General features: G+C 42.1%; 3 protein-coding genes across 3 annotated transcripts; 2 read left to right on the top strand and 1 right to left on the bottom strand.

Moving 5' to 3' along the window:
- The first annotated feature begins 151 nt into the window (after window positions 1–151).
- LOC135652658 (uncharacterized) lies at window positions 152–882 on the top strand. The gene has a single exon (XM_065173756.1). It carries the CDS (start codon window positions 254–256, stop codon window positions 716–718), a length of 465 nt encoding a protein of 154 aa, XP_065029828.1. The 5' UTR covers window positions 152–253; the 3' UTR covers window positions 719–882.
- A 331-nt stretch (window positions 883–1213) lies between these two features.
- On the bottom strand, window positions 1214–4755 carry LOC135581681 (uncharacterized). Its single transcript, XM_065173757.1, has 3 exons — window positions 4599–4755; window positions 4220–4330; window positions 1214–1472 (listed from the first exon to the last, which is right to left on the bottom strand). The coding sequence occupies exons 1-3, from the start codon at window positions 4617–4619 to the stop codon at window positions 1362–1364; spliced, it is 243 nt and encodes an 80-aa protein (XP_065029829.1). The 5' UTR covers window positions 4620–4755; the 3' UTR covers window positions 1214–1361.
- Window positions 4756–5510: 755 nt separating this feature from the next.
- Window positions 5511–10915, top strand: LOC135653339 (protein disulfide isomerase-like 1-4). The gene is made up of 12 exons (XM_065175221.1): window positions 5511–6126; window positions 6692–6821; window positions 8122–8287; window positions 8386–8504; window positions 8592–8672; window positions 9250–9336; window positions 9473–9547; window positions 9673–9741; window positions 9825–9905; window positions 9979–10113; window positions 10429–10485; window positions 10578–10915. The coding sequence occupies exons 1-12, from the start codon at window positions 5552–5554 to the stop codon at window positions 10749–10751; spliced, it is 1749 nt and encodes a 582-aa protein (XP_065031293.1). The 5' UTR covers window positions 5511–5551; the 3' UTR covers window positions 10752–10915.
- Window positions 10916–12484: the final 1569 nt, after the last annotated feature.

The raw sequence follows: 12484 nt of genomic DNA, 5'->3' as shown, positions 1-12484 counted from the left end.
AAGAATCCACGGGTAATAATACAACAACGAGTCATCATTGTTCCTCAATCCTCAACTGATCTCCATGGAAGCAAAGGCCATGGCAGCACATCAAACCCAACGCTATGATTCCTCCCCACCCCCCACCCCCCACAGCCACAGCCCCGGTGCATCATTCTGCTTCTCCCTGTTGCTCCACGCGCTCAGTGCATATAACACACACACACACACAGCCTAGCCTTCGTCATCGAGGTGTATAGGACTGAGAGCTCCGATGGCCTTCGCACTTCCTTCTTACACGCTGGTGGTGTTCTTTCTCTCTTCTCTCCTCCTCCTGCACTTCGGCGATGCACGACGACACCACGCCGTCGTGAGGCTGCAGGCGAGGTCGCCCCACGGGCTGGCCTTCCAGGAGCCGATGCCGTTCCCTCCGACGGCGTTCGAGTTCTTCCATCCGAAGCTCCTCCTCCCGCCCGCAAGCGCACCGATGCCCCTGGCGTCCTCGTCGTTCTACCCGGCGGCGACCTCGGCCAAGGTGAGGGCGGACGAGGAGGTGGAGGCGGCGGGCGAGCACTCGTCCCCGGCGGGGAGCGGGGGGGTCGGGGCCAGCGGGGTGGCGGCCGTGGTGCTTGGGCTGGCGCTCGTGGTGATCGCGGCCATGTTGGCATCCTACGTCGTGGTGGTGAGGCGCCGTTCGGACGTGAGGCGGGCGAAAGGCACCGTACAGCCCGATGCGTGAAGGAACGCCTTGGAGGAGTGGCGGATGTTGTAGCGATGATGGCATAGATGGTAATCATGCAAGCATGAGGTCAATGCACAAATAAGAGGTGCCTAAAACAAATCGCGATCAATCTGTTAGATTTTATGCTGGATCCTAATGTTGATGGATTTGGATTAATATATATAATATTGGAGGGTCAAATACATACATATACACAATATTAACTTCAATTTTTATACCAATTAACTTGGCTGATAAATACCTTATCACATCACCATTTACCTTTTGCTTTTATATATATAACACAAACACATCACTTGTACCAATAGAAACTTAGCAAACAAAACATCTACCTGCAAATTAAGCATGAATCTTGTCAAAAGAATATTTGAAGAACATAAATTCTGTCTGGATTATTAGAGTGACAATCAGTAAAATATTACAAACTCTGGTTTTCTTATCGAAAATCCATCTTGATATAGAAAAATTACTCTGAACAAATTCCATCAAACATGCACATCAGACAAGTTGAAATGCAAAATTTCAGAAACACGGACCAGACAAACATTAGGGCATCCACATCAAACCATGAAAATATATGCCGTGCAGATTGAAGCAACTGCTTAGATTTTTGCTCTGGATAAGTCATCCAGGGAACTCACTACCATCCACGTGAGCTGAGATATATAATTAGTTGTCCTAGTGTCCCATCGACAGCTTTGTTCCACATCTGGGCAAATTCGGAAGACATCTTCTTCCCAAGCATGTGCTCCTTATCAATACATTGATAGTTGGCAAAAGTCAGATTTCATAATTCGACAAAAATTATTCAATTAAAGTTAATATTTTTGCTGACTCGTGTTAAAATGATTCTGATAATATAAATAGAGATTTAAGTACTCTGAACTTAACCAAACATATAACTTTTTACATATCTTAATGATGGCAAAAGTACCATGTAGCGATCCCAAATAGTTGGGACCTACAATCTTCTTGTTGTTGTTGTGTTGAAATTACACGAGTCATATAGGAAAAACAGCATTGCCACACTATAAGACTAGCTTCAAATAACACAATGAATAGGGTAGTGAGATTTCTTCTCCAAAATGGTAAGACAACAAAGGCAAAGACAGACTAAAGTTTCATTTACACAATTAATTTGAAGAATATGACCATTATGTGAAGAAGGGCAACAAAGATTCAAAACACGAACATTATGTTTCAAGGCAATTAGCAATTAAGAAAACCACATTGTGAAAATAAACGTTCAGGTCTAATGTCGAACTCAATGGTTGTTCACTATGTTAGGGACAAACAAGAGTAGTTTGAATACCTTTATTATAAGTTGATTATTTTGTGGGACTATACCAATGCCATCACTCATTTTAGGGGCTCTATTTTTTATCCATCCTACAGATATTTATCAAATGCCACAAATAATATAATCTGCAATTGTGAACTCCGGTGAACTATTACACTGAAAATGATATCAAATGATCCACTGTTAAGTGAGCAACTTCGCATGCTGAATAATATACACAGACAAATAGTAATTATAAGACTAATGTTCAAGGAAGACAAATAGTACTGATAAGACTAATGTTTAGGAAAAAATTCTTCCTACGGACCATGGTCCTTAGGTCCAGAACTAGTGCTCTTGGATAAATAAGGACACATGGTCCTCGGAAAGTCCTTGAATTGCAGACTGTATCTCAGAGTGAAAATTAGTTCTGATTTTTCAAAAGCAAACAGTAGTTTATAACTGACAAAGGTCTGAAGTAAATCTATGCATATGTTGATTTGTATCTTTCTTTGCATTTGCAGAAAATGCATCATCCAGTTAAGTAATCTCCAGAGGAAAAGAATTTCTTACGTTATAAGATGACTAACCATCCATGCTAAATCCTCAGACACTCTTTAGGAGAAGTGAAATTAAAAAAAAATTCAGTACATGGGCTCTGTTGAGCTTTTTATTTGTTTACTGTGTAACTATTAATAGTACCTTTACATTGAAGGAGATACAATTGCAGGCCAAAAGGGATTCTGTAAACTAGTTTTAAATAGTCATGCATGTAAAGCAATGGCAAGATGCAACTAAACCAAGTATATGATATATGGGGATGAGATAGAAGATAGTTTGCGAAATACAAGATTTAGAAAAAAAAATATATACAGCAGCAGGAAACATAATTACAGAAAAAAATGATTAAAATGACCAACTGGCCTTAAAAATGGCTTTTATTATAATAAAAATCCATTTCAAACTGATCTTATTTTTCCATACATTGGCTTCATATAAAATCTAAAATGAGCAGCAGGATCGTTTCAGTCAACAATACTCTTAGTTTCAAGTTAAGCCCTAATAGGACTCCACAAATCATCCAGAGTATGCTCCACAATATTTCAATATTCCAAACAATTGAAGTTCTAGCTAAAATTCCTACTTAATCGTTGGTTTTATTTAAGATCTTGTTACCATAGTTCTGTATATGCATATATGCTTATCTATTACTCTGGTTATGCCATCATTTGCATCTAGCAAGACATCAAGCTACATATTTGATCACAGATTATGATCATGGGTACTTTGGCATCAAGCGAAATAAAACCACATCCAGTTATGATATTCCAGGATTACTCTTCAGATAGAGTTTTTCTACTGTTTCACAAGAATTAAACACAAAGGCCTGTTGCACCAAAGATGTCCTTCAGGAATGAACACTCCATAACACATACATTTTACTTTTTTCAGATCAAAACCTACAAGTGCTTTTTCCTCTTAAGGACAATAAATGGCCTCACTTCTTCCATTCCCATGGATAAAGTCCTGCCATGTACTAAGGCCCAATTAACTACATAAAGAACTAAAAATAACAGCACAAATCAGGACATTGTTAAGCCTATTCACAACTTGCTAAAAGTATGATGTCCAATATGTAACCCTCCAAACATCCAAAATGTATCATATCAATTGGTTGAGCTAAAGCAAACTAGAAATCATCCACTTACACAAACGCCTCGAATTAACTCTTTCTTTGAATCCTGAAGCACAGATTCAACCTAAGTGGGTGTATGGAATCACTTACATCACGGTTGCAAACTTTTAAGATACTTGTTCACCTGGCTATCACCATATACCATATCATTTCTGTAAACGAGGAATCAACACCTACTTCACTAATAAACTAATTAGTGTTTGCAACCTTATATAATGCACGCCATGAAATTTAGATGTCTGGTGCCTATAGTCTGTCCTACAAATATCCAACTGATATAGACAAAGGTTGACTTTTTTTAGTTGATCTAATATCTTCCGTTACTGTGTTTGCTCGTCAAAGAAGATTTCAGAATCATGGAAACCACAATGGCACACGACGAAGATCATATTGAAGAACAAGGTTTGCTCGTTGAGATTGGAGAATAAAACAATTGCTTGAATAGTAACAAAAAAAAATTCAACGAAATCATAAATCTAGCATAAATGTCAAGGAAGAAAGTTCGGAGTCAGATCCAACGTACCTCATAATATGCGGGTCTGTTGTCAGAAATCGATCCGTGTATCGCCCTGCGGTTCTCCAAAACAACCGAAGCCGTGAAGGCGGCCCCCAAGGCAACGCCAAGAAGACGTTCCTGCATTAACACGTCAAGCTCGATCAAGATAGTTCCTTTTCCATCTTCTTCTTTTTTTTTTTTCTCCAAAAGATCTACATGAAATATAATGATAGCAAGCAAAGGAAAAACAGATTGCAAGACCATTACAACAACAAAAAAAAAGAAAAGGAAATCGACAAGGCTGGTTCCATTCACCTGAGTCGAAGCCAAATGAATCGAAGTCTACAATAGATGCGGGGAGGAAAAGCAGTAGAAAAGATGGTTCGAATGGAACTGTTTCGTTTACCTGAGTAAGGATGCTAATCATATTTCGCCGCTAACGATCACAAGGCGATTCCTTCCTTCTTCCCGAACGCGATGAGCGAGGGAAACAGCGGAGAAGAAGCCCTAGTTTTGAGGGACTCCGGTACTTTTTCACGATTTGGGTCGGGTCGGGTCGGATCGAGGAGGTTGGCCTGACGAGGGGTGTCGTGGTGACTCGGCCCAATCTGCCATCTGATCACGAGCATGTGGTGTTGCTTCAAAATGACATGGAATCGGATTCGGGTTCCTGTTTGAACTCAGCAGAGGATCTGAACCCGCTTCAGCCTTGGATCTTAGAGAAATAATATAAACATGGTGTGATCTAACTAATCTAAGTCGCATGGGCCATCTTGACGTGATCTAACTAATATAAGCCAATTATATATACATGTTAGACTTATAAAATGGCGTAGCTTTGCATTTAGTCTTCGGTTCTTAGCACGACTAAATCCGACCCAACAATTGTCAACGTTCATCCTCGTGGCAACTTAGTAAATCCGACCCAACAATTGTACAAGAGCGTCCGAGTTCGGAAACCGCAGGCACTTTAGTGCACCACACGTATCTCAAGGCAGAAATTCCGAATCTCAAGGCAATAATTTTCTTTTTGTCGCACAAAAAAAGATCTGCTGCTCATCTGAACTCGAGTGGGATGCACTTACTTGATCAATACCGTACGATCAATGACCAACGGTTAGATCTCCGCATCCTTTTAAACTGCGGCTCTATTTCCCCGCCTGTGTCAGACCTCGAAGCTGACGCATATCACGTGGCGGCGTGCCACTCGACGAAAGCTTGGCTTTCTACGTCGTCGCGCCAGTTAAGTGTCCCCACGTGTCCAAGCGGCGCTTCTTCGCTGCCCGTTTTCCTTACAAAAACCCCTGTCGACGCCAACCCCGTGATTGAAACGCACGGTTTATACCTCGAGGTGGAGACATGACGTCTCGAGTTCTCCTCCTCGCCCTCGCCATCTCGGCTCTCCTCCTCGCCCATGCCGTCGTCGCCTCCGCCCCCCTGGGAGGCGCCGGTCTGGACCTCGACGAGGAGGACCTCAGCTTCCTCGAGGAGGAGGAGGGAGTCGCCGTCAGCCATGAAGACAAGGACTCCGGGGACCACGCCGACGACTCGTACTCGGACACCGATGAGTCCGAGTACGACGACCAGGATCAGGACGAGGCCTTCGATGACCTCGGCCACGGATCGCACAACGCGGTGCCCACAATCGATGAGACGGACGTCGTGGTGCTCACTGACGGCAACTTCAGCGACTTCCTGGAGAAGCACCGCCACGTGATGGTCGAGTTCTACGCGCCGTGGTGCGGGCACTGCCAGGCCCTCGCGCCGGAGTACGCAGCCGCCGCCACGGCCCTCCGGGGGGAGGACGTGGTGCTTGCCAAGGTGGACGCCACGGAGGAGAACGAGCTCGCTCAGCGCTTCGAGGTGCAGGGGTTCCCCACCGTGCTGTTCCTCGTCGACGGTGTCCACAGGGACTACCCCGGCCAGAGGAGTAGGTAAGTTTTACGAGACCGTGTTTGCCCTTTCCTTAGATCTGAATCCCCTTCGCCTCGATCTGGCCTAATTTCGGTTGATTCCTTTGCGAATTTCCCATATCCAGTAGTTCACTTACCAATTGCTGTGTTTTTCTCCTCTCTTTTTTTCCCCTCAAGAATCTTCAGTTCTTTTCCCCATTTCCTTTTCTTCATATCTAATGCTTCTTCTATAAGAGTCGTTCTTGGAATTAGTTTCCATCCGAGTTTCAACGTCTACTAAAGTGATGATCTTGCGGACATCAATGGTCTTGTCTGAAACAGACATAGATCTGCGTCAAGGAACTAATGAACGTCTCTCAAGATCCATTAGCAAAAAGTGGAAATTTGAGTGTCGTTTAGCGAACTGACAAGTAATGGGGATGCCATAGAAAGAAGCAGGGGCTCGTCTGTAGTCAGAATTCTGTTTTCTTGGGTTCACTTTTATTAACCTGTGGCTCTTTTTTTTTTTCTATTTTTTTCCTCGTAATTCTTTAGATAATTCCTTACTTCAGCTTTTCTAATCTCTTTCCTATCATTTTATGATCAGGGATGCAATTGTCACCTGGATCAAGAAGAAGATAGGACCTGGAGTTGAAAATATAACAACAGTTGATGAGGCAGAAAAGATCCTGACTTCTGAAAGCAAAGTGGTTTTGGGCTTTCTGGACTCTTTGGTGGTATCTTCTTAGCTCCTTTTTAGTTTTAAACTGTAAACAACTCATGTTAATTTCTTCAATGGTAGTTTATTCTTTTGAGATTTTTTAAATAACTACAAAATTGATATTAAGTGCATTGAACTGGTTCCATGACTGCTGAAAGGAAAAAAAGAGGAAGGGGTTTGTTCAACACAACGATTGTAGTTTCAGGTACTTGACCTATTTCGGCGATATGTCGGACCGATATGTACCGGTCAATACTGGTGTATTGACATATGGTACACTGGTATGCACCGGTGTTTTACAGATGAAGAAAAAGAGGGAGAAGAGAAAGGGGCAGTGGAGGAATAGAGGAGGAAAAAGATGGAAGGAAGAAGGAAGAAGACGAAGCGTGGAGGAGGAAGAAAAAGGAAGAAGAAGTGATGGAGGAGGAGGAGAAGAAAGAAGGAAGAAGAGGAGGAGGAGAAGAGGTGGGAGCATACGTGCGAAGAAGTACTTGAGAAGAAGAAGAAACACAAGCAATGGCGTTGGCATTGGCGGCAATGACATGACCAAGGATTCACGAAGCAGTGGCGGTGGCAGCAGCGACATTGCGAAACAGCGACAGTGATGACAGCAGCATCATATGCGAGAAGTGGGCTTGCAATTTGTTTTTCTTTTTTAATGCCGAGTTGGATAGCCCCATCACTTTTCTTATTTTTATTATTATTTTAACTGGACCACCCGAAACGTTGGTGGTCCGCATACCAGCCCACGCCGGACTGATATGTACTGCCCATACCATACCGTTCGAGTGGTGCAGCGGTCCTTGCTTCAACACAGTTCAGTTGCCTAGAACTTGGGCTTGCTATTAAAGTTGATTTTGTTAAAATGAGTTCCTGGGGAAATTGAGGTCCTTTCAGTCTAGTGCCACGAAAGCAGTATCTATAATTTAGGAAATTGGATATCAAGGGTATGGGTACATAAATGTCCATAGCGAGCCTAACTTGCTCAAGTCCAAAGTTGTGTCTTATTTTCTAAAATATGCCTCTGGTACCTTTATTCTTGAGAATATATGGATATGGCGTATCATCATTTATGGAAGGTTTGAAGAAAACAAAATTTAAGATGGTGTTTTGGTATGATGAAACAATATTAATCAGTCAACATTATGCAATATGCAGAGAACAGTGAAACTTAAGTTCTATCTTATAAAGTAAAATTGGATTCAAGTGCTGGATGATCATTATGTCCTATTAGTGGATATTAATTGGGCATATCGTCAGATGCTGAAAGTGATTTTTGATGCAGTAACATTTGTTTGTTCTTTTATTATCTGTAGGGTGATGAAAGTCAGGAGCTTTCTGCTGCTTCAAAACTTGAAGATGGTGTCAACTTCTACCAAACTGTCAATCCTGATGTTGCAAAGCTTTTTCATATTGATCCCAGTGCTAAACGTCCCTCTGTGGTGTTGTTGAAGAAGGAGGCAGAAAAGATATCCTACTTTGGTATGCTCATTCGTGTAGTGCTCTAGAGTTGCTAATACTTGTAATGATGTGTAAGAGGTTGATATTGATTATTGACATTATGATTTCATTTCATGTAGATGGTCAATTCAGTAAGTCAGCAATTGTTGATTTTGTGTTTGCCAACAAGCTTCCCTTGGTCACTCCATTTACAAGGGAATCTGCCCCAGAAATATTTGAAAATCCCATTAAAAAACAGGTGGATCCTATAAGGCTATTATATGTCATTTATTTAACCTCAATTAATTATCTTCTCATTTGGAACTTCATTTATTTTTTTTATCAGCTTTTGCTCTTTGCTGTCTCAAATGATACCAGAAAGGTCATGCCAGCATTCCAGGAGGCTGCAAAATTCTTTAAGGGAAAGGTAGGTTTTAATACTTCAACCCTGCAGTTCTATGAGTTGCATAATCCTCGGAAGAATACTAAATACTTTGTTTTCTTTAGTTTTGGGTTTAGTGAACTTTCAGAATGTGCTGATGGAGATATTACAGTTCTTCTATTTATACTATTGAGTAAATAATCCTATTGAACATGTGTAGCAGATCTCTGGTTCTAAGATGCTGTGAAGGAGTTCACTATTCTAATAAATATATAGTTCCAATATATTTGATTATGTTAGTTTTAATCATGTTTTCTTGGTAGCACTTAATTTACCGGTTAAGCGATATGATAAGCTGTTGGAGAATAGTCTCTCTGATGCAAGTAGTTAGTACATCAATTGATGTAGTTTTTCTCTGTCCCGTTAGCTTGTTGGCAGATATTTGATTGTGGAATTAATGGGTCCTGATTTGTCAAGTGAGTGGCTGAATATTGTTCCCAACATAATTTTCATCCAGCTAAAATCCAATCATCTTTTTTTATATGGTGTATTTATTTCAGTATACTAATTCCATTTTGTTGGGTGAAATCTGACTAGCTTCGTTTTCCATTTCTGTCTCAAGCTTATATTTGTATATGTGGAGATGGACAATGAGGATGTTGGTAAACCAGTTTCAGATTACTTTGGAGTCACTGGAGATGATCCACAGGTAAATATGTTTCTCATAAGCTGTCCTAATTTTGTTCTATTGATTGGCGACATTACTATTTCATCTACAGTAGTGGATATGTCAGCTATAGTCTTTCTTTCCTTTGATGCTTATTCTTGTTATATGACTTGAACAGGTTGTGGCATACACAGGAAATGAAGATGCTAAGAAGTTTATTCTTGAGGGTGAAGTCACACTTGATGCTGTTAAGGTACATCTTAAATAACAACTAGACCATGCTATTTGATATATTAAAATAACATATCAGCCTTCAGGTAAATCACATTTCTATGACATTCATGAAATCTAGATAATAGAGTTGTTTTCTTTGTTTAGAAATTTGCTGAGGGTTTTTTGGAAGACACGCTTAAGCCCTTCTACAAATCGGATCCGTTACCTGAGACAGTAAGTTGCTTAGTTTCCCACTCCTGCTTCTATTGTGTCCATTTCTTTGATCTAAGAATTTATATTTCTGTGGATGTGCACAGAATGATGGGGATGTGAAAATCATTGTTGGAAATAATTTTGATGAGATTGTTTTGGATGAATCAAAGGATGTTCTTCTTGAGGTGAATAGATTCATTTACAAAAAATGAAGCCATTCTCATTTGTAGTTTGTAATTCATTCATTTTGTGATCCAGATATATGCACCATGGTGTGGGCATTGCCAAGCATTAGAGCCAACATACAACAAGCTTGCCAAACATCTTCGGGGCATTGAGTCTCTGGTGATAGCGAAAATGGATGGTACCACAAATGAGCACCCTCGGGCCAAGGTCTTAATCCTGACATGTTCTTTGATAATCTTAATATTCAGATCGACTTGAGAATTGATTTTTGATAGATAATTTGGTGTCATGTTCTTCCTGCAGAGTTATTCCAAATTTGCTATTTTATCACTTCCTTCTGCAATTAATTATTCTCGATGTGTTTTGTTCACCTGTCAACCTGGTCTTGATGACCTCACAAGCATGAAATGGAATCATGTAAAAACTAGAATATGGATTTGATGCTTGGCTGAACAGCGTCAAACATATAATCTGATTGCTATGTGGAAGCTGATATCAATGTATCTGTTTGAATTGTTTCAGGCTGATGGTTTCCCTACACTTCTTTTCTTTCCAGCTGGAAACAAGAGTTTTGAACCGGTAACTATCTTGATGTTTCTTTCTTTCTTTTTATTCTTCCCCTCTTTCATATCATGACATTGTTGTGCTTCTTTGTCACTGGAAATATGTAGATCACAGTGGATGCAGATAGAACAGTGAAGGCGTTCTACAATTTCATTAAGAAGCATGCATCGATCCCATTCAAGCTCCAGAGGCCGGCATCAGTCCTGAAAACTGAGGCCTCTGATGGATCTGCTTCTGCTGGTGAGAACAGTGGCGGTGCGGATGTCAAAGATGAATTGTAAGTCCTTCGAGTTGCTCAAACACAGTAATTTCGTCCTGCAGTTAGTTCAGCGTGAAAAATCTTGTAACTTAAGATTTTGGCATAATGTGTCAGTCATTTGTAAAAGTAGGCTTCAAATTACAAAGAATAATGGACTCTCTTCTTATAAAGGCCCCCCTTTCTCGAGTGGAAAGCTAACATGCTGTTTCTTTATACTCGCCACATGGAGGCTGATGGCATTGCTGCAGTGTTGACACAGTGTGCTGTGTGTCAACGATGCCATAACACGTTTAGGCAATGGCAAGTTTACATGATGAATGTTAGGCTCAAAAGTAAACTTTAATATGGAAATGCTTCAGTTTCTGATTTGATAGGAAATTAGAAATACATGCAGTGAGTGGTAAAATGACGGAGAAAATCATGTCAAAAAGGAGAATGAAATGATCCAATATTATTGATACGGTATATTTTGACCCAAGACGTGTCAGAGTCCGACGCCATCGGTCACACTCAGAATCCGTACTAAGACATTGCTCGGCACGTCATATCTCGGGAATCCCGAGACAGAGTCGCTCCCGAGACACGCCAAGTCAAAATTCGTACCAAGACACTGTTTGACATGTCTACCATGCCAACCCACGTACGATCGACTCACGTGCACTACTATAAAGACCTTTAGCCAGCATCTGGTAGAGGGGGACAAAAATCAATTGATCACTCTACTGACTTGCTCGTCGGAGGGGCCTTGTCGGGTGATCCCGACGAGGGCCATTCTTGTAGGAAAACTCGATCACCTCACAAAGGTGAGCTGCCAGCCACCCTAAAGAAGGAGAGATGCGGCTCGGCATACATGTCGTCTGGATCGGCACACAAGGAACGCTGATCAATACCCCGTCATGAGGGTTTGATCGACCTCGACATCTAGCTCAGCTAACAGAAGACTTCCGACATTGACCCGTGGACCAGACTCACGAATCATAGCACGTTTGTTCACCAACAATTATTATAATACACGAGTGTAGATCTAATATTATCTTCTTGTAGCTCACGTCCCAATATAACATGCGTTTACTATCACCCAGAGAAAGCCTTTGGATCTGAGCACGGAGGAATTCTTTCCTTTGGTTTTCTTGGAGGAGTTGAAAGATAGGCAGCAGCGCGGGTTCGGAGGATCGCATGCTTTGCATGATTGAAGTCCATCACCGAGAATAAGGCGTATCCCACGCTGTCTAAAAAGCCGTACGAAGAGGAGACGAGGCGTAACGGGATCCGCATTGACAACCTCGTTCGCCCGTTTCGGTGTCTTGAGCCGAGATCATCCAATAGTCCGCTTCCGCAAAGCAGTCGGCTTGATCGAAGATCCGAGACCCGTTAACATTGAGAAGTTGGCCCGTCCTATCCCTCACCAACCTGCCCGTCTCGATCCATCGTTCGTTGCGTAGACTCCATCCATCCCAACCATCCATTCTAACGTCCGTCAGCCAGAAACGGCCACCCATCGCCTCTCTATTTATCTCACCCTGGGCACCTCGTGAGGGAGAGAGCGCGGTGGCTTACCATGGCGGTGACAGCATTGCTCCCTCCTCTGCTGCTGCTTTTCCTCCTCTCGACGGCGGATCCTTCGTCCTCGCAGATCTCCCTCCCACCTTCTCCCTTGCCGATGGCCTCTTCCCCTTTCTCGGCGGCTCCATTGCCCGGGAACTCCGTGTCCTCTCTGGCTTCGTCGTCGTCGGCGCCTGCTCCTTTAGAGCCCGC

This window comes from Musa acuminata, chromosome BXJ3-11 (assembly GCF_036884655.1).
Source record: "Musa acuminata AAA Group cultivar baxijiao chromosome BXJ3-11, Cavendish_Baxijiao_AAA, whole genome shotgun sequence".
NCBI classification, from domain to species: domain Eukaryota; kingdom Viridiplantae; phylum Streptophyta; class Magnoliopsida; order Zingiberales; family Musaceae; genus Musa; species Musa acuminata.
This window is presented reverse-complemented; position numbering and strand designations above follow the sequence as displayed.